Source organism: Talpa occidentalis, unplaced genomic scaffold, assembly GCF_014898055.3.
Source record: "Talpa occidentalis isolate TD23 unplaced genomic scaffold, MPIMG_talOcc4v2.1 talOcc4.18, whole genome shotgun sequence".
Classification (NCBI taxonomy): Eukaryota; Metazoa; Chordata; class Mammalia; order Eulipotyphla; family Talpidae; genus Talpa; species Talpa occidentalis.
This window is the reverse complement of record NW_023601851.1, coordinates 1,001,813-1,025,143: the sequence shown is the minus strand read 5'-3', so window position 1 is coordinate 1,025,143 and position 23,331 is coordinate 1,001,813. Positions and strand designations below refer to the sequence as shown.

The 23,331-nt window shown below is 34.9% G+C and overlaps 1 protein-coding gene across 1 annotated transcript in view; it reads right to left on the bottom strand.

Moving 5' to 3' along the window:
* Positions 1 to 19,353, bottom strand: part of LOC119250808 (membrane-bound transcription factor site-2 protease-like) — a 73,902-nt gene extending 54,549 nt beyond the window's left edge. The window contains exons 1-5 of the mRNA XM_037518408.2: positions 19,167 to 19,353; positions 14,342 to 14,490; positions 12,818 to 13,055; positions 3,212 to 3,315; positions 772 to 899 (exon numbers count right to left, since the gene is read on the bottom strand). Of these exons, the coding sequence (XP_037374305.1) occupies positions 772 to 899; positions 3,212 to 3,315; positions 12,818 to 13,055; positions 14,342 to 14,490; positions 19,167 to 19,241 (694 nt within the window). The 5' untranslated portion in view covers positions 19,242 to 19,353. The remainder of the gene's footprint in view (positions 1 to 771; positions 900 to 3,211; positions 3,316 to 12,817; positions 13,056 to 14,341; positions 14,491 to 19,166) is intronic.
* Positions 19,354 to 23,331: the final 3,978 nt, after the last annotated feature.

Sequence of the window (23,331 nt, the reverse complement as noted above, 5' to 3'; positions counted from 1 at the left end):
GTTACTTTACTGTATGTGCAATGTATTTAAGACCTCAGTTTCCAAAGTTATCCAGTTATTTAACATACATTGATATAGGAGTATAATAATTTTACTAAGTATAATCAATTTTACAATCCAGAATTATATTCTTGCATAGATCTATGTTAACCTTGACACAACACACATATATGATAAGTAAGGCTGGATATAAAACAGACAACATCTACAATAGTTACAGTCTGGTTACCCGATTTCCAGATTAGCTGTACAGGTTCCCACTAATATCCAATTTTTTCTTCGTAACACCTGTCCTAGGAACTTTAGGTTTTAGAATTAGACCCATACACAATAGCCTCTAGACAGCTGCAGCAACTATGTGAAGGTAGAAACTGAAAGATGTGGTGTAGACATATCTGTGTATACAGAGGGCATATGCATGTAGGTACTTTCTTTTAAAAGTTATTTTTCTCTATATGAGTTATAACTACAGAAGGGTTCATCTATCTATCCTTGCACAATACACCATCTTTATTACTAAATTATTTTCACTCACCCCTTAGTTGGCTCTTCTTTTCCTTGGTTTGATAAAACTCACTACATTTTAGCTGTTTCATTCTTTTAATAATTTGGACTTAAATAAATGTTTTTATCCTGTCTCTTAACCCAAAGTCTTATCGAACAAATTTGTCAACCAAAAAAACAAGTAGTTTTCATTTCTGATAAGCATAATTTTTATAAACCTGTTGTCAATATACAGATAAATTTTTCAAAAAATAATTTGTCTGTTACCTGCACAAAATATTCTCAACTGCTGAACTGGTGATATAAGTTGCAAATGGGTAGTGAACAGATCAACAAATGCTCCAGGATAAATAATGAAGAAAAAAATCCCAAAGCCATTAAATCGAACTTGTTCCCTAAAAAAATCACATCAGAAAAAACATTTTACTAATGCAATTGTATTTATTAAATTAATGCAATTACATAATCTTAAGACTCCTAAGTATAAATTCAAATTCTTACTTGAAAAATGAATATTGATACCCCATACTAACCAAAACAACTCTGAGTTTACTTATATGATTTTTAATAGTTTTTAAAAGATTTGTATGTGTATGAAATCTAATTCTTTTTTTTTTACTAAAAATAAATTTTATTTAAAACTTTACATGTGCTGTGAACTTGCAGAAAGTGAAAACAAGCAAAACAAGTGGCAATAAGATAAAAAGAACCAAACAAAAAAAACGCAGCCCCCAAATTGCATTCTTAGTAACTGATCATTTAAGGATTTTGTGTGTTTTTTTAGCCTTAAAGGTCATTATTTCAGGAAATAAATAAATAAGCATATTCCAAAGGATAAATGGGGGTAAGCATCAGAGTGGGATCCAAAGGTGACCCCTGTTTGGAAAACAGGTACAGAGCATGTTCCCACCTTTCTTTTTCTTTTGTTTTTATTTTTTTTATTTTAACATTTACCATTTTTTACATTTTTTAGACAATATTTCCTTGCCCCTATCCCCTCAGATTGAGTCCCCATAGAATGAATTCTAATTCTTTAAAACAACATTATAATAAGGTAGATGAGAGTCAATGGCTGAAAAGAGAAAAAGTAGCAGCTAAATAAACAATGTGCAAAAAAATTGACAAATTTTTAAACGTTGAGAATTTAGAAACTATATGACTTGATAATTGAGATGAAAAAAGGGCAAAACGAAAATTACATATGACTCTCAAAATTCAGTTATCCAAATAATGTCAATTAATAAAAAAGTCAAACAGAGAAAGTAAAAGAACAAAGGTAATAATGAGTGAAAGCCACACCATATATATGTCCACAGTGATATATTGGTTTTTATGTTTGATATAAAATGCAGGAGAAATATCTGGAGTCAAAATACATAGAAGTTGTCAGTCCCTAGATCATAATAGTAGGGGATGCAATTTGTTTGAGGGAATGTAAAGATAAGCAAAGATTCAGGAGAGAATATGGTTGTTCAGCACTTTGGAAAAGATGAGAGGCATGCATTCTGTGAACTGAGAAAATTATAGTCTCATGGCAGTTAAGTATCAAAGTGGAGCATGTATCCCTTGCCCCCCACAATACACACACAGACTTATTTTATATACATACACAGGTATGTATAGATACATACACATATATGTGTACACACACACATGCGTATATCTATGTATATGAAACCTTAATGTGTTCTATAATCATTTAGTATTGAAAGCCCAAATGAACACCTTTGTAAAACTAACTTTTCTTGACAAGTATTATTTTAAACTGAAATTATTCAAATTATTTCACAAATAGCTTTGAATGGTTAAATCATTAATAATGCATCTATATAAAAATATCCTAAAAGCCACATAGCTAAATATTTGTTGATGTCAAAGTAAAAAAAAATAGTAGATATCTACTTAAGTACCACGTTGATGTGTGAGATACCATCTGCTTGATTAAGATGATGATTTATTTATTTACTAGTCAGGCTACCCCTGGTCTGATTAATTTTCCTCTACAAAAGTAATTCTTAACCTTAAGCTGACCCACCCAGCCCAATTATCAAACTCAGCTGGTCTTTATGGCAGTGACTACCAGTAGAAATCAGAAGAGCTGTAACTTGTCCTCTCAGAAATCAGTATTTTAGACATTGAGTAGATTGTTAAAAAAATCCAGGTAAAATTGAATGATGAATTGTGGCTAGCCAAGACCAAAATCTGGTCATGACACTTCAAAAAAAGCCCCATGTCTCATTTTCCAGCTTCTATTTGGGTTTCAAGATAGTACACTAGTTTGTAACAACAAACCAAGAATTTCAGTTTTCTTGTTCCAGCTAATAGATACACAAACAGAGAGAAAAATATTCAATCTGATAAGTCAAAAACACACTAAGCAAGAAGATACTTGGGTTTTGAGAACAATGGTTATCAATCTAACTCATATAAATAGAAATGTGTTTAAGATTGGATGCAAATCCTTGAAGCACCACAGAATTTAATCATCTGGGGAAAAGAAAGTACCAGGATCATAGATGTGCACATGGTTAACATAGTCATTAATATCTTATTCATTTCCATAAAGCATAAACTACCTCAAAATACCAATAGTGGCTATATACAATACCTATGGAAAGTAAAAACACCAAAGAAGAAAAATAGTACAAAAACTTACTACATTGTTTATTATACATATATTAAAAAAAGAAAGATAAATGTAGTTTACCTAATGGCTGCAATCCCATGTCCAATTTCATGTACAACACCACTAATGAGCACTGCAGCAAAGAAATAAGTCAGTTGATTGATAGGTAGATTTATACCAGGAACCTATTCAAAAACACAATCAAAAATAAATGTGGGCACCAAAAGACCACAGCATTCATTCTGTATTAAAGCTTAAACCTCTAAATTATTATGTAACTTAGTATGTAAAACTAATCATTAATATTAATGATTTAGATCTCAATTTCTACATAGTAAAATAAAAACTAGTTTATTTTTTAGTAACAACACAACACCAATCTGAAAAAAGTAACAAACACCAAATTAAAAACAGAAAATTTTGCTTACTTAAGTCTTAATTATGGCAAAGAAACAGGAAACCTGGGCTAGAGTCACAGTAAAGGTGTGAGCAGCAGATCTATTCTCAGTGAATAGATGCCTTACTTGGGAGTTCTTCCTAGTACTACCAACTTTTCATATAATAAATAATATAATGTAAGGACTTTAATGAATACTACCTTTTTCATGTATACACAGACATTTTACTTAAGAGGTCTAGGCAAAGAATGGGTAAAAGAATATGTATTTTTTTCATGCTCATTATCTGAAATCTCTTCTCTTAATCCTAAGAAATAGCCTTTAAAAGAAAGCCAAGGTTCATTTTCTGCATTCTCAGAATATATTTATCCAAATCAGTTTTCCTTTCCCTAACAATTTCCTATATCTATCTGTCTACCTATCTATCTGGATACACATACATGTAAAATAGTTTTCATCCACTCTATATAGGAAAGAATTTTGATCGCATTATCTTTATTTCAAATAACCCCCTGCATTCGATCTACTAGAACATGGTTTCATTTCATTATTATTGTCTAAAGATAATGGGTTATGGAATATATATAAGAGGACTTCAAATGCATGAGAATACATACCTAATTACCCATATATTTCTGTAATGATTCAAGAGAATACTGTATCTATAACTACAATATTGACTTATGAACAATAACTAATGCCAGGTTTTGGGAATTATTGTTAAATAACTCAGTAGGTAATTACAAAGTAAACAGAAATTACTGTCCCTGCCCCCTACTAGCTGCCCAAGCCACGAAGACCAAGTCCAGAGCTGCAACTTTGGGGTGGAGTAGGTCCCAGGAAATATGATCCATAGACCTTCTGCCCTCCTTGCTACCCAATATATCAGAACCAAGTACAGATTTGCTTTGGGGGAGGCTTTTGCACCACCTCAGATACTATAAGGCTTCAACAGCTATGCCCACCACCTGGCAAATCCCAGAATAGTGAAAAAGTACCCACAAACAATAGAAGCCTAAACAGCTGCACAAACCTGAAAGAAAACAACAAGAAGAAAAACACACATAGCCAACCTGTCTTCAGTAGAAAAAAACACCACACAGAGAGAGCAAACTACCAGAACCCAACATCGAAGACCCAACAAGGAGGAGTTTTCATTACTTTCAGATGCAGAGAATACAAAATGCCCATAATCAAACAAAGCAAAGAAATTGAACAAGAGAACTCAGAAAAACAGTTCAGAAATAGGTAACTGGAAAAGCAAATTAATACTATAATAAACAATCAATGACTACAAAAATAAAATCAAAACTTGAAACAAGAAAATGATGAAATTACAGAACATAGATCAACAGAAGAGATGAAAGACTAGAGAAAACCTAGGAATTAGAATAAACCAAATGGAAAATTGACAATGAACTTGAAGATGCAAGTGGCGAAAGAATCAAGATAGAAAAAGAAACAGGGCCTCCCTAGTGGTGCAAGGGGTTAAGCACAGCACTATGAAGCTATCCATAGCCTCTGCAGCACGAGTTCGATCCCCAGGCAGGGAGCTACACACATGGTGCAGCAGACCTCTCCTGTCTCACCCGCTGCTCCCCTCAGCATTGTATTTCAGTCAGTTCACCTGTTATGTTCCCGACTCTGCCTCTGGTGAATCCTCTTACCCCCACACCTCCAGCCTATACCCCAGTTCTTCCATGTATAAATAAATAAATCTTTTTAAAAAAGAAACAGATACGATAGGGAAAATAAAGAATTATTTCTAGAATTATCTAATTCCCTGAGGAAAGGAAATATGAATGTTAACTAACATAGAAGGCAAAGAGAGAGAACTAAAAAGCTATTTACTTCACTAAAACTATTTAAGGAAGAAATGGAAGAAACTCTAAAACTTGAAGAAGGAACTGAACATATAGAGCAATCTAAAATAACACTAAATTACCTAAATAAAAGAAAACTTATAGCAAGACATAGAGTAAAATTCCCAAGAGTCCAACAAAAAAATAACAAAGCTGATGAGGGGGAAACAGATAACTTATAAAGGAATCTCAATTAGAGTAACATAAGACCTTTATGAAGAAACACCATGGGCAAGAAGAGAATGATGTGACATACTCAAAATACTCCTATATAAAAATTTCCACCTCAAATGCAATGCTCTCCTCCTACATGAGAGAATAAGGGCTTTTTCAGAAAAACGAAACCTTTGGGAACTTGCTAAAACTAAACCTCAGTGTAGCAGGTTGAGTGCAATGCTATAATGCTGTCTGTAGCCTCTGCAGTGCAGGTTTGATTCCCAGTCAGCCCGGGAGATACCCACATGGTGCAGCAGACCTCTCCTGTCTCCCCGCTGCTTCCCTCAGCAGTGTCTTCATCCGTCTGCCTGTTCTGCTCCCCACTCTGTCTCTGGTGAATCCTCTCACCCCCCTAGGCCTCTTGCCTGTATCCCAGCTTTTATATGAATAAATAAATCTTTAAAAAATATACAAGTAATATTAAAAAGATTTAGTATTTAAAGTATGAATATGAAGAACTGAACAAGGAATTAAACAGGATCACAAAACTATGGACAAAATGACACAAGATTTTCCTGTATCAGCAATCACTATATGTCAATAAACTGAACTCACCAATAAAAGCACAAACAGGATCTAGTTGTATTAGGAAACAAAATACTACTTTCTTCTGCATCCAGAAAACACATTTAAGTTCCAAAAATAAATATAACCAAAAATAAAGGGATGGAAAAATATTCTATAGGCAATTGTCCCCCAAAGGAGGGTATGGACAGTCACATCAAATAAAATTTGTTGTTAGAAAAGGTAGTAAGAGACATTGAAGGAATCTATCCTCGTGATTAAGGGGACAATACTCCAGAAAGACTTAACATTGATCAATAGACAGTCATCAAAAATGAGTACCAAAAGGGCCTCCCCTCATGGTTCAGCGGTTGAACGCTGGACTGCGAAGCTGCCCGCAGTCTCTGCAGCGCCGGTTCGATCCCCGGCCGCAAAGCGAGGGTCCCACATGGTGCGCAGACCTCTCCTGCTGCACCTACTGCTCCCCTCAGCAGTGTATTTTGTCAGTCTGCCTGTTCTGTTCCCTGCTCTGGCTCTGGTGAATTCTCTCTCCCGCCTATGCTTCTGACTGTACCCAGTGCTTGTATAAATAAATAAATACATCTTTAAAAAAAAAAAAAAAAAGAGCACCAGAATACTATTACTATCAAACTGGAAACAGATATTGGAGAAAATGTATATATATGGTTGGAGATTGCAACACCCCACTCTCACCTAAGCACAAATAAAAAATAAAAAATGAAATAGAAAATTAAAAAAGAAGGTAATTGTCCCAAATAAAGAACTTAGGTTCAATAAATATTTAAGGGGTACTACGACCCTCAAAAACATCTGAATACACATTTTTCCTCAAGTGCCCATGGGTCTCTTTCTAGGACAGACCACATACTGGGTAACAAACATCAACTTATTTAAGATTGAAATCATGACAGGAAATTTCTCTGACCATAACATTATCAAACTAGAAATCAACTACAAAAAGAAAGCATGACGACCTGTAATAGATGAAGACTGCTGGTATAAATCAGAAATCAAAGAAGAAATGGAAAAAATAACTCAAGACAAACTGTAATAAGGATACAACTTTCCAAACTGTAAAGGATAAGCAAAAGCAGTACTAGTTTGATAGTTTGATACCTTTATGGTCAGAGATGTTTCCTGTTATGATTTCAATACAAATGAAATAAAGAAAAAAGAAAGAGCTGAAGTAAACCACCTTATATATTATCCCAAGGAAGTAGGAAAGAGAAGAAAAAAAATTCAGAAGTCAATAGAAAGAAAACAAAAATTAGAAAACAACACCATGAAATAGATATAACAGACAGTAAACATGCTGCCAAAGTGAGTGTATATATAAATATGAATGCATAAAGACAGCAAAATAAAAATCAGTGAAATCAAGTTAGTTCTTTTTATTTTCAAAGATTTATTTATTTGTTTATTTTTAAAGATTTATTTTTTTTAAATAAACATATTTTTATACAAGAATAGGGGTACAGGCCAAATGCTTGGGAGGATGAGAGGATTCACTGGAGACAGAGGGGGGAGCAGAACAGGCAGACTGACTGAAATACACTGCTGAGGGGAGCAGTGGGTGAGACAGGAGACGTTTGCCGCACCATGTGGGACCCTCACTGGCCCGCCAGGATCGAACCCAAGCTTCAGAGGCTGCGGACAGCTTCACAGCACGGCGGTCAACCGCCTGCGCCACCAGGGAGGCCCCAAAAGTTAGTTCTTAAAAATATTAACAAAATTAAAAAACCTCTAGCCAGATTCACTAGAAAAAGAGGAAGGAAATTCAAGTAAATAGGATCAAGAATGAAAGAGAAGTTATGAGGCTCTGAAGAAATTCAGAAATTCCTATGAACATGTACATGCAAACAAGTTCTACATCCTAGAGGAGGACAGAATTTTAGAATTAAAACTGAATTATCCAAATTTGAATATGTAAGAAATAGAAAACCTGAACACACTAATCACAAGCAAGGAAACTGGAAATTCTCCCCCCAAAGACAAGTCTGTGCCCAGATATTTCATAGGTAATTTCTATCAATTTTTCAACATGAACATATATCCTGCTCCAATTCTTTCAAAGGCAGAGAAATAGGAATTCTCCCAAACACATTCTATGAGGCCAGCATCACACTAGCACCAAGACCTAACAAAGATAACACAAAGAGTCAACTACAGATGACTCTCCTTAATGAACACAGATGCAAACAGCTTCAATGAAATCCTAGCAAACCAAATCCAACAATGCATCCAAAAGATAATATATGTAACTGAATGGGATTTATATAAGGAACTCAGATGGTTCAACATCTAAAAATTAATCAAAGTAGTTCAAATAAACAGAAAGATATGATCATATCAATAGATGCTAAAAAATCATTTCATAAGATTTAGTATTCATATATAATGAGAAAGTCTTAAAAGCTGGGAAAACAGAACATACCTTAAAATAATAAGAGTCATGTATGACACACCCACAGCTAGACTCATTCTCAATGACAAAAACTGAAAGCCTTTCCACTAAGATCTACAAGCAAGTATGTCCACTGCCATCACTATGATATAGTATTCTCAGCTAAAGCAATAAAGCAAAAGAAAGCTATAAAAAGAATCCAAACTGGGAAGGAAGTTATTATTTTCAGCTGATATGGTAATATATGGAAAGAAGTTCAAAGACTCAATGCTAAGACTTAAACAATAAACCAATTCGGCAAGGTAGCTTCATGCAAACTGAACAAACAAAAGTCAGTTGCCTTCCTATACGCAAGCAATAAACTTAAAGAGAAAGAAATTAAGAAAGCCATCTCATTTACATCATCCCTAAAAAAATAAAAGTCTAACAAAGAAGGTGAAAGACTTATAAAAGGAAAACTATGAAACATTTTCAAATGAGAACACCTGAAGAAATGGAAATACATAACCTGCTCATGGATAGAAAAAAATCAACATGGTGAAAATGACCATCATCCCCAAAATAATGTACAGATTCACTGCAAACCCAATGAAAATCTCAGTGATATTCTTCAAAGAAATGGAACAGTTATTGCTGAAATTGAGATAGGAAGAACAAAAGATTCCAAATAGCCAAGCCTTTCCTAAGTTAGAGTGTGGATATTACACTTCAGGATTTCAAATTATATTATAAACCATAATAATTAAAACAACATGGCTCTGGAACAAAAACAGATACAAAGACAAGTAGAATAGAATTAAGAGCACACAAAAAAAATCCACACATTTATGGGCAACAACTCTACAACAAAGGAGCAAAATACACACTGGACCAAGAAAAACCTCTTCAATAAATGTAGCTGGGAAAACTGAACTGCCATATGAAACAGAATGAAACTAGAGCATTATCTCATACCATATGTGAAAACCAACTAAAAGTGGATAAAAGACTTGAATGTAATACCTGAAACTATGAAATATGTATAGATGAAAACACAGGCAAAATACTTCATGACATATGGGCCTCCCCAGTGGTGCAGCGGTTGAGTGCTGGGTTGCGAAGCTGCCTGCAGCCTCTGCGGCGCCGGTTCAATCCCCGGTTGCTCCCCAGCCACCGGAGGAGGGTCCCGCATGGTGCGCAGACCTCTCCAGCCGCCCGCTGCTCCCCTCAGCAGTGTACTTGGGTCCTTCTGCCTGCTGGGCTCCCCGCTCTGGCTCTGGTGAATTCTCTCACCCTCCCGCGCTTCTGACTGTACCCAGTGCTTGTATAAATAAAAAAAAATAAAATAAAATAAAAAAATAAAAAAATACTTCATGACATACCCTTTAGTAATATCTTGAGGACTTGTCTCAGAATTACAGAAAACAATAGAAAATATGTAACTGTGACTATGTTAAACTAAAAAGCTTCTGTACAGCAAAAGAGACAGCAACCACATGAAGAGACACTCTACTAAGTTGGAGACAGTTTTTGCATACTATACATATGGCAGGAGATTGACATTGAAGATTTACAAAGACCTTACATAACTCAATAAAAAGAAAGCAAACAATTCAATGAAAACTTGGGCAGAAGAGCTAGACAGACACTTCTCCAAAAAGGAAATGCAAATGGCCAACAGGTATATGAAAAAATGTTCATTAACACTTATCAGGGAAATGCAATCAAAAACCACAATGAGATACCACCACATACTTGTGAGAATCATCCATAATAAATGAAAAAGAACAAATGCTGGCGAGGATGTGGAGAAAAAGAAGCCTCTTATACTGCTGGTGGGGATGAAACTGGTCCAACGACTATGGAAAATTGTGTGGTGGTTACTCAGAACACTAAAAATATATCTGCCATGTGACCTAATGGGCACAAAAACACCAATTCTCAAGGAAATCATATATTATAGCAGCTCTCCAGACAATAGCCAAGACAATGCCCCAAATGAGAGGAGAGGATCAAGAAGATGTGATACATATACACAAAGAAACATACTTAGTGATCAAAAAAGATAAACTCATGTCATTTACAGCAACATGGATGGAGCCGGAAAGGATTAAGCTCAGTGAAATAAGTCAAAGGAAAAAATAAATACAAAAATGGTATCACTAATATGTGAGATATTGAGAAGCCAAGCAAAGGTCAGACAAAGACAAACTTTAAAACTTATCTTAGAAAGCTGGATATAGTTGTGAAGCATCTAGGAGGGAGGGCAAGGGGGATGAGAAGAAGGGGAAGAAGTCAGAGACAGTGCTAAATTAACAACGATGGAGCAGTATGGGTGTTATGGTGGTGGGAAAATATGATGGCCACATCTGAGAGCAAAATTTTTAGAATGTTAAAGAATTAACAGTGTAACATAATGGCAGTTCATTAAAAATGAAGGTAAAAAGAAATAAAGAAGAAATATTTTGTCTATAGTACAAAACTCATAATGAAAGAGAGGAGCCATAACAATAATTTGTACTATAATCTTACTTTTGTCCATTTTTGCACAGGTATATTATGCACTGGTGAATAAAAAATTCCTGGAATGCAATTCCTATATATATATTGTTATTTTTTATCTCCTGCACTATCTCATTTCTGTGGCATGACCTTTAACCTTTCTACTATCGCATGCATCCTAACTATAAGTTACAATTCCTCAAGAATTATTTTTTCTTAAGAGTACTATAGCATTTTGCACACAGGCTCTGAGTCAGTGATAGATGACTGGTGGTCCTACTGCTTACACAACAAGACAAAGGGCAAATTATATAACATCTTTGATTCTTGATTTTTCTCACTCATACTCAACACTTTCCTCACAATTATATTAAGAATGAAATAAAATGGGCACAAATCCTCATACATGAAGCAAATTATTACCATTTTACCTCTACTACCTTTCTACATTGGAAGGTTCCTTCTCTACCTGCCTTTTCCAGAATATTTGGAAACTTCTCACCCTTCTATCGAAACTGCCCTGTACTAAACTGAACAGTGTATTATATTAACTATTGATTAAAAATATATATCCATGGTTCCTGTGACTGGAGAGTACAAAATTAAAACACTATTGTACATGAGCAACTATTGGACATGTACATGGGTATATTTTGTACTCAATGTAAAAACTGGAAGTAACTTAGCCAATGTTAGAACATTTTCAAAATGCTGGATGTTACAAGATAAAATATAGTAAAATATATGTACTTTAAAGTGAGAATTATTACAAAGAGTTTAACACGTAAAGATTATAACTTATCACATCAAAACTCACAATGTCCATTCAAGTCTGATTTCTTTAAATAAGAAGGTGTAATTGATTAGATGCTATAGTAGTTATCTCTCAAAAAAATATTTCTGAAAGGCCCTGTCAACTTCATATAATTCCCTTTCCTTGAGTAGCTGCAGGGACTTGTTAGAATCAAAAAGAATATGATAATATTGATTAAATTTCTGTTATTGGAATATAAAACACTGTGGGTTCGGCCTTGATGTAATTCTCGTTATTAGCTTATGGTTTACATGTTATGATGAAACAAGCTGCCCATATGAAAAGGCTTACGCGGTAAGAAAGTAAAGGTGGTTTTCAGCTAACAATCAGCAAAGGAATGAGGGCCTCAGTTCATAAATTCTTGAAGAAATAAATTTCCTAAAAAGAGTTAAATGAGCTTAGAATATTATATTCATAGAGGTGCAGAAAGAGGGCCCAAATCTTAGGATCATAAAGCACAAGACTGAATCATATTCTTCGTAAAACATGTAACTGCTAACTCATAGAAGTGCTGTTATTTCAAGTCTCTAACTTTAGGAGTGTAATTATTATGAAGGAATAAATAATTAATAAATAACTAATAATAACTCTTTTTGAGTCTGAAAACCTTGAAAAGACAAATATTTTGCTAAGGTTTAAATGCCATTAACACATAATAGTGATTTTAAATAATCAACTTAATTTTCTATACTTTCAAGTTTAATCTTAAGAAGAGAACTTAAATTGATTATTTACTGGTGAATTCACAGTCAATTCATCAGTGAATCATTTCTTCTACTATTACCTAATACTGCAACATTTTTTACTAATTCTTAATATATTCTTACAAATGTTTAAAGCATTATTAATTTTCAATATATGTGAGATTATTTTCATATTTATATATATATATATTTTACAAAGCCCTTTTAAATAAATATTCAGTTACACTGCACAGGCTAACATTTTACATGTATACTTGAATTTGTTTGAAAGAACGACACTTACCACAACCTGTAGTACCTGCTCACCATAAACTGAAGAGGAGGACGAAGATGAAGAGGAGGAAGAAGAAGAAAAGGAGGAGGAGGAAGCAGAGGGAGAAGCAGCAGCAAAAGAAGATGAGGAGGAATAAGAAGAGGGAGAAGCAGCCATCATTTGTGCCAAAGTCTGCATTAATGTTTTTCCAAGGAGGAAAAAAGAACCAAACATGGCAATTACTCCAAACACCATTCCAAAGTTGAACCTGTCAAGAGGAAAACTATAGAAATGAATAATTTCTCGTAATTCAATACTAGGAAGTAATCTCCTCAGTTAGATTTTATTTATTTTTTAATTTAATTTTATATATTTTTTACATCAAAATTCATTTTTTGCACAATGTATGCATTTTTATCTTGGTTATAGTCTATATACAATTCCCACCACCCTGTTTTGACCCTATTACCTCCTCTTTTTCTTCCCCCTCCTAGTACATTTTAAATTGCAGATAATCAAGATAACTGGTTACAAATTTCAGTAATTTTGATTCTTTCACCTACTCAAAGTTCAGCTATTTGATTGAAGCAGTTATTCAACTGTCTTTTGTTATTTATTGTTCAATCGCCAATTTATCAGTTTTGGAAAATTCCAATTATCTGAAAGGCTAAATTTAATTTTGCTTCACTTTGCTCATGTACAATAGTGTTTTAATTTTGTACTCAAACATTACAAAGGCTTTGTTAACATGACATCATTTTTACATATTTTTCACTTTAATTTTAGCCTTGTTTTGTGTGAACTGAGTTTTTTAACATAAGATACATGATCACTTTCTTCCTTTGTTATTTTAATAATTATCTTTCTATAGTAGAGAAAAATATTTATATTTTCTATTAAATTTTGGGTAATAGCTCAAGAACCTTGTCAAATTGTAAGTAGGTTTTAGTATTTATGAACAATAGGTTTTAGTATTTAATATCTACAGATTCTGTACAATGCTGATTTTTCTTTTTCTTTTAATCAGTCATGATGATCAGGTCATAGTAATAAAAGGTTTTATGAATTTACTTGATGTTTTGAAAGAATCAAAAATTTTGGCTTTGCTGATTTTCTCCAGATCTGTTTTCTATTTCATTTATTTCTGCTCATATATTTATTAATTCCTTATTTCTATTTCCTTTGATATGTTACTATGACATTTTCTGCTGATGCTTCTGATAACTTATGCAATAATATTTACTTTTACATAATTTAGAGCTAATTTTTTAACAAAAAGGAATTTACACAAAGTCCTCATATCTTGCTACACAAGATAGACAGAATTCTGATTTCTGGAGTGCCCCAGAGATTACTGTAAACCAATCAAAGCACCACTGACTCCCTGACTTCAATCCTAAAGTAACTGACACAATTCTTTGGGTTAAGATAGGTAAATGGTAAAAATTAAAAAACTTGATAGAAGGGAAAAATACTGAAATTTTTAATTTCACAAGATATTTCTAATAATCAAAATGAAAAATTCAAGCCAAAAAAGAGAAAAATGAAGTATACCACTGGTAAAGCAGCCTTGCTTTCCGATGTCCCCAAATGTAAAATGCACGATTGAAAACAGCAGTTTGCCATCTTATGTGAAAAGGGGAGATGGTCAATCCATTGTTTTCCAGCCAGTCTTCATAAGAATGCTTAAAATGAACCGATGACTAAAAGAGAAGAAAAGGTCCACATCACTCAAATTTGAAAAATCATTTGTATTGTAAGGGAAAAAAAAAGAGAAGTATTTTCTTTAGCTAATCATGCTATTGGTTGCCCAAATTTACAGTTTTTAGGTTTTTCTATCTCAATGCATCTAGACAGATGATAATAAAGTAATATTTTCTGTAAACTCAAAGTAGCTGGTTTATGTTTATTCCAGAAATTTTGTTACCTTAGAGAAGAAAGACATCAGAGGGCCTCCCCGGTGGCGCAGCAGTTGAGCGCTGGGTTGCGAAGCTGCCCGCAGCCTCTGCAGCGCCGGTTCATCCCCGGCTGCTCCCGGTCACCGGAGGAGGGTCCCACATGGCGCGCAGACCTCTCCTGCCGCCCGCTGCTCCCCTCAGCAGTGTACGTCAGTCCTTCTGCCTGCTCTGCTCCCCGCTCTGGCTGTGGTGAATTCTCTCACCCTCCCGCGCTTCTGACTGTACCCAGTGCGTGTATAAATAAATAAAATCTTAAAATAAAAAAAGAAAGATATCAGAATGGTCATGTTGTTTTACTTACAAAAAGGTGCCAGAGATTAGTTCTCCTTGTTTTCTTACCAAAATACCCCAAAGTAATTAAACTGAGTTCCGTAACATATGTATTTTACAACCTCTTATATTTGCAGACCCATTCTTTCTAAAAGAACTTGTTAGGATAAGTAGTCAAAGATAAGCCATGATATACTATACTATATTTAAACTACACTATCAGTGACCCTGACCTGATGAACATACTACTAATACTAGAATAAACATTCTTTTGAAAGGCAGGTAACATAATTAGCAAGTCAAAACATGTTTAGGATTATTAAAAGGTCTAAGCACATTTCTGAATGACACAAATAATAGAAAATCTATTTTCAGACCACAATGAAATAAATTAGAAATCACTAACAGGGAGCCTGCCTAATGGCCTAGGGGTTAAGTCTCAATAATATTGATCAGTGGGGCCATGTTTTATTGTAATGTTGTAGGTAACAGTGTATTTTCTCTTTCTTTAAATAGACTACCAATATTTTCTTGACACGTGCACCTCTTTATCTTCCTACCAGGTGGTGTCATTTCATATGTCTCAAATATATTCCTTTTAAGGTTTCATATGATTAAAATGAGGCAATCCAGATAAATAAAAGATAATCTCATTTAAAGATATCTGATTTTATAGATCGACATATAGATGACATTGTAGTATAAATATCTTTTTTTCCAGATTTATTTATCCATGCACTGGGTACAGTCAGAAGCGCGGGAGGGTGAGAATTTCACCAGAGCCAGAGCGGGGAGCAGAGCAGGCAGAAGGACCGAGGTACACTGCTGAGGGGAGCAGCGGGCGGCAGGAGAGGTCTGCGCGCCATGCGGGACCCTCCTCCGGTGGCCGGGGAGCAGCCGGGGATCGAACCCGCGCTGCAGAGGCTGCGGGCAGCTTCACAACCCAGCGCTCAGCCGCTGCGCCACGGGGGAGACCCTGTAGTGTGAATATCTTAATCTTACTACATATCCATGCATCAAACAAGAAATCAAAAGGAAGTAAGAAAGAATTTTGAAATAAATGAAAATAAAAATATGGTATATAGAATACTGTTAAAGCAGTATTTGTTGGTCAAGATGAATAAATAACATGAAACATATTTTAAAAAGTCCAGTCAGATCTCAAGTTAAGAAAATAAAGAAAAGGGCAAATTAAATCCAAAGAAAACATAAGAGATTATTAAATAGCAAAGTGGTTATCAACTAAAAAAATAAAGACTACCAAATTCAAAATGTGATCCTTGAAAATGTCAGTAAAATTGATTAATCTGTAGTGTGGCTAACGAGGAAAAAAGAGAGAAGGCACAAACTATAAAAAACAGAAACAAGAGAGGTGATATTATTACAGAATTTATATACATATAAAGAATAATAAGATATTTTTATTACCAACTTCATGTCAATAAATTCGACAATTACAGAAATAGTCCCATTCTACAAACCAGACAATCACCAAAGATTGTTGGAAAAAAAATGTATATAATCATAATAGCTTTATATGTACTAAAATAACTGACAGTTAGCTTAAAATAGTCCCATGCACAAACAGAAAATAAATCCAGTCCTCATGGCTTCATTTGTGAATTCCACCTAATATTTAAAGAAGAAGTAATACTCAATTTTAACTAATCTATTTCCAAACATTCAAAAGGAAATACTTTGCAACTCATTTTATGAGTATACTATTACTGAGCCCAATGTACAGCAAATAAATGATTTGACAACAGATTTTTGTTCATGTCTCATGAATAAATCTTCAAAGATTCTTATATTGAGCTCAATAGTATCTCAAAAGAATAAATCCTTTTAATCAAGATTATTTAAATCAGGAATGAAGAAGTTTAACATTAAGAAGGAAATTTATCAAATGTACCTATTAAATAAAAAAGGAATACCACACACAGCCATCTCAACAAGTGCAGAGAAAGCATTTGTCAGAGCTGTGAATAAATGCTCTTAGTAAGTTAAGAATAAAGAATTTTCTATAACCTATCAAAGGAAATAATGAAAAGCACTCTGCTCACTTTATAGTAAAAAACTATTTCCTCAGAAAATAAAGAAATTGAGCTATCTACCCTCACCACTCTAATCCTGGCCACTGCAATTAGCATCTCATGAAAGATGAAAAAATGTATTCAATGAAAAGTACAAAATTATGCTAACAGAAGTTAAAAAGAACTCAAATTAACAGAGAAATATACCCAATTTAATAGACATATCAGAAGAATTGATACTGTTAAGATATTATTTTTAAAAAATGTTTACTTGCATGAAACTAATCCAAGTAAAAATCCTAACAGAAATGGATCTAGTTCCACATTTCACAGAAAATGCAAAAACTTAAGACAGAGAAAAGAATTTGTCTGGGGAAAATGAATGAAATACCTCATTCTGAATGTCTCAGTACATATAACACTGCATGCTTGGAACAAAAACAAAGTCAGAAATGAGTAAATATGAACAATTATGTTTTGACAAATATGGAAAAAAGATGCAGTGGAGCAAAATAGCTTTTAGCAAATTAACAACTGGATAGTGTTTTTGAAAAACTGAATTTCGTAATTCAAGATGAGTTTTACAACAATGAAATAGTTGTAATAGCTGAAAATAGGAATTTTAGAGGGCAAAAGAAGAGACCATTTTTTGACATTCTGGCAAAGTATAATCCATAAACTAAATGTGTAAATTGGACTTAATCAAAATCAATAGCTTCTGCCTTTCTAACCAAGTGTAATGGAAATAAAAATGTCATAGTCTGGGGAAAAATTGGTTGTAAAAGATATATGTGCTGAAGAATTTGCACCTTAAATACATAAAGAATTCCTAAAAATTTTCATTAGTAGATTCTTGAAAAACAATACATTTTTAAAATAAAGAAACAAAATTTTTAAAATGGCATGATGTTTGAACACTTTACCAAAAAATATGTAGAAGGCAAATAAACTTTTCAGTAAATGCTAAATCAGTAGTGATTAGAGAAATGTAAAGTGAAACTACAAAAATAAACCACTATTCAACAGGGAAAAGAGATAAAATTAAAGATTTATTACAGTAAGTGTTCGTAAAAATGTTAATAAATTGGATGTTGAATACCATAATAATACTGGTGATTGAATTGTAAAGTGATGTAGTTTGTTGGAAAATGGAACGCATATTTAGCATATCCAGACATATCCAGCATATCAATTCGCAGGTATTTATGCAGAAGAATATGACATCCATGCCCATACAAAGATGTTTACACATGTTAGTTAGGGTTTATTTTCTCGTAATGTTAATCTGAAGTCATATTTTGAACAGACATGAAATAAATTGGTTTATACAATACAACAGAAGCAATGAAAAGCAATTAGTTGTTGAAGTATTTATGCTGAGTGAAAGAACTGAAATTGCCTGCCATCTTAAATAAGCGTACAGATGATATATGATGTCATTTATATAAAAACGTGGAAAGTGAAAATGAGATAGGGAGCAGAGCTAAGGTTTGAAGGATTTAGGGTAAAAAAGACTGAAAAACAGGATTACTGAAATGCAGGGGATAGTACGACTGGAATGGTAAATGTACTGATGGATGTAATAATGGCTTTATGGAATCTTTCATATGTGAACATTTACCAAATAGTATACATGAGATGAGTACACTTGAAAATTAAGGTAAATACTAGTAATAAGCCTATCGTATATGAATAAAATGTTGTTCTTTTAAAGACTATTTTGCTGAGTTCGGTCCCTGGATCATCAGCAGCACCTGGAAGTTCAGTGGAAAAGCTTGGGGTCCAGTGTGCTACATGAAAATGTGCATTTTAATTTAACCCCAGATGATCAAATGAGTGCTAAAGTGCGAGAAAACTGCTGTAAATTCCGTCTTGATTTTATTCATTCTAATATCCAGCGGTTTTTTGCAGAGTTTATTACCTGAAAGTTGAGGGAAAATTATACGTGTCCTAAGGTAAGGATTTATTTTCGCACAAGAGGAACTGCCCACCACAGGCGCCTGCAAACAATGTACGAGGCTGATAGGCACTGCGACACACTGCGCTGAATAAAAAGACAATGCCTTCCGCCCTAGCTGTCTGCGTTAGAATCTTCACTTTAATGGTTAACGTTCTCACCTTCAGGATCAAATCTGTGAAGTAGATGGCAGCCCAGCCTCCCACTACCACCAGCAGCAGCGACTCCGGAATCATGTCGATAGTGGCCGCCGATTGAAAGCCTACTGCCAGCTAAATACTGACCGCCCCACCACACTGCCATTACAATTGAACCGTCTGCGCAGAATCTGAGCGCTACTTCCTCTCTTCAAAGGGGGAGGTTTTAGCCCAAACCCTTCCGGTGAGCACACACAGAGTAACTGCCCACATTCAATAAAGGGGCGGTACTTCTCTTCACGAAAGGAGGAGGTTAGATTAGTGAAGGCAGACGGGTGTTGAAACAGCTCTCGTGAATGCTCAGCCAGCCTTTGTTCAAAGTTTTCCGACACTTAACGTTTTAATGATTTAAGTTTTGATCATTCTGACTATTCATTGTTGTCAATGGTTTTCTGCGTTATTCTCTCATTTTGACCTTGTGAAGTTTTACTGTCTTCTGTAGCCATAGTAAAAGCTATCTTCAAGATCCCACGGTACTTGTTCTTTTCTTAGTTTCGCTCTTACTTTTATTTTCAAACCGGTTGGTTCACAGGAAAGGTGAGCTTCCAGAATTCCTGCCCCACCTCATCTCTCGGTGAAACTGAGCAGGATGCTGTAGAAAACTGGGAGAAGGGAGGAAGAAAATTAGATGTCTGACAAACTTTGATGTCTCAGTGGTCCTGCTTCGAGCTGACCCTGTTTACTTGGGCATTTGCGTAGGCGGGGATGGCACACTTTGGCTGTTTCATACAAAACTATTATCCTTTTCTTTCTGTCTACTGTACACTAACTTTGTTATACTTGTCTTCCATTTATGTTTTATATGCCGTCAGTATGTCAGTCTTTATGCAATGGCTACCAGAACACATTTAGAGCAAGTTAGGGGTCCAAGGTACTCCTCAGCCTGCCCGCTAAGTAAATCGTGTACAAAGATAGAACTCCAATTAACAGTGTGCAACAACCACCTTGGAAAAACAACCCACTGTCTTTAAATTAGGCCTTTATCATTAATAATCAGTCCACAAATAACCCCTGGAATAATCAGCCCTAAATGACAACATTTTGGTTAATAATTAATAGCTTCCGAAATTTTGACCTGCTTCCAGCTTGCAACCAATCAGAGGAAACTGAAAATACATCTTTTACCAATAGAATAACTACATGTCCTCCCTTATCTTTTGACACTGTAGCACTTTTCCCCCTCTCAGAATGCCTTCAATCTCTTCATAACACAGTGATGGTGGTAAGCTGCGTTGGTATAGCAACCCCTAACAAGTGCTTAATCTCACTTGGACATTCTTTATTAATTTCCCCATGGTGTGCTGTTAATAAACATGGGTTAACAGTACAGTTTCATGAATTTTGACAGAGAAACACAAATTTGAATTTAGTTTACTTAGTAGAAATAATCATTGCCAAACTAGTAATGTAATAAATCTCAACAGGTGGAGCTTCTAGTTTTAATTTGTCATGACTTAAAGATGTACTGATTCTAAAAGAAGAAATGCAAGACTTTTTCCCCCTAATTGTAACAGGGTGGTCCCCAGGAAAGGGGGAGGTTCCAGCTTCCCTGCCCCACCCAAGGAAGGGTGGAGCTGAGCAGGGAGAGAAGAAGCTGCAGAAGAGACTGAGGGAGGAAGGAGCAGGATGGAGCCAGGAGACCTGGAGGAGGTGCATGGAGCCTAGAGACACGTGAAGAAACTGCGCTTGTCTTTTGGTCGTGGACTGGGTGACACAGATGTGGGTGAGACCCGTGGGGAGGTGACCATGGCAGCTTTTATCTTGATGTTGATTTTGCTCTTTTCCTTCAGGGCTTGTCCGGTTGTTTGTGACCCTTTTCTGTGGGTCCCCACTGGAAGATGTTTTAGACTTGTGGTAGACTTTGGGGCCTTGTTCTGGGCCGATCCCTTATGGATGGACTTTTACCCACGAGGGGATGGGTAACTTTGGGTGCTTCATTTAGAAACTAGACTCTTTGCCTTACCTGTATTGTTTCCTAGTTTAATTAAAGTTCCTTCCCATTAAAGTCTCCTATGTTTTGTGTTGATGCGGCGGATGGCAGAACCCATGTAGAATAGGCAGGTTTGCAGGGTTTGGGCTGACCCTCTCCCTGTCCTATAACATAATGACTGCACTGCAGAGAGGCAAAGATTGGGTATCCATTGTTAAATCTTTTTTTTTTTTTTATCTGAAAGTTTTGCCTTTACATCCAGTCAGCAGATTCCAGAATACAATATGTACCTTGTGCAAATAACTTTGCCTTTTTGCCTGCTAGATTAAGATAAGTTATACTATGTTTAAAATTTGACCTACTAATATTTAATGCTAAATGCTAACACAATGCTTACTAAGATTGGATTGGAATTACAATGCTGCTTAGGAAATAAATTAAAATGATGTCCTAAATCCCCCCAAAATGAATATGTGCTTAACACCAAAGACTAGAATTATAGATATTTGTAATAATTTGCCTACATGTCCCATATTTTATTAGTTTTATTAAGTTAGCAACCCACTTAATTCATTTTCAAAAAGTTCTAAATTCATTATTATCTCCTCATGCACATATAAATCGTTTCAAATAAGTTTTGGAACTCTTTGGGGACACTGAAGTATGCATCTTTGGGGAGACAATGTAGTTTAAACAATATTCTTCCCCTAGAGAAACACCTTGTAATGGCCTGTTCAGGTTTTCTATTTCTTCCTGATTAAATCTCTAATGGTTGTATATTTCTATGATTTTGACCATCTATTCTAGGTTTTTCAACTTACTGGCATATAAATATTCTTTTGTTTTGTTTTTTAATTAAATTTTTAATTTTTTTACATCATTGTTCATTTCTCTTTTTTTTAAGCTGTATGTATGTATTTATTTATTTATTTATTTATTTATTTATACAAGCACTGGGTACAGTCAGAAGTGCAGGAGGGTGAGAGAATTCACCAGAGCCAGAGCGGGGAACAGAACAGGCAGACTGACGAAATCCACTGCTGAGAGGAGCAGTGGGCACAGCAGGAGAGGTCTGTCATGCCATGTGGGACCCTCACTGGCGGGCAGGGATGGAACCGCCGCTGCAGAGGCTGCAGGCAGCTTCGCAGCCTAGTGCTCAACTGCTGTGCCACCAGGGGAGGCCCTATCATTGTTCATTTCTAAACAATATTTTCTTCCCCCCCAACCCCTCAGGTGTAGTACCCATAGAGTTTCCTTCACCAATGCACCCCTTCATCATCACCAAAGTCCCCTGTGCTCCTGCCTCCCTCCCTCTGATCAGTCTCCCTCTTCCTCCCATGCAGTATGTCTATGATTTATAATTGTCCGTTTTTGCTTTGTTGTGCTTTGTATTGTTAATTTTTTTTTTTACACTGCTGTGTTATTTTGTTCCGCTATATTCCTGCTATAAATGAAACCATGCCATATTTTTCTTTTTCCTTCTGGCTTATTTCATTGAGCATAATTCCTTCTAGCTCCATCCATGTTGCTGTGAATGGTATGAGTTTATCTTTTTTGATTGCTGAATAATATCCCATTGTGTGTACGTACCATATCTTCTTGATTTTCACAGAATAAAGCAAGGAATAAAATCACAATGAAGACAAATATGGCAAATACAGATGCCAACATATCAATATTAACTCTAAATGTAAATGAATTAAACTTATCAATAAAAAGGCACAGAGTAGCAGCCTGGATTAACAAACAAAATCCAACCTTCTGCTGTCTCCAAGAAATACAGTTCACCACAAAAGATCCACATAGACTGAAAATAAAAGGGCGAAAAACAATCATACAAACAAATGGACCAAAAAAAAAAAAAAAGACAGTAACATCTATATTTACATCAGATGAAGTAGACTTCAAACTAAAAAAGGTAAAAAGAGACAAAGACGGTCACTACATTATGATCAAGGGGACAATATACCAGGAAGAAATAAATGTTCTTAATAATTTCTTATGATCCTTTGAATTTCTGAAATATGTTTTAAATTGTTTTATTTCTGATTCTGTTTACATAACTTTTTTGAGCGTATTTTTGATTCTTGACATGAGTCTATACTGCTACATAAATTTCTCTAAGTAGTGTTTTTACTTTGTCCTATAAATTTATCGTAGTTTGTGCCTTATTTTCATTTTTCTCAAGTTGTTTATTTC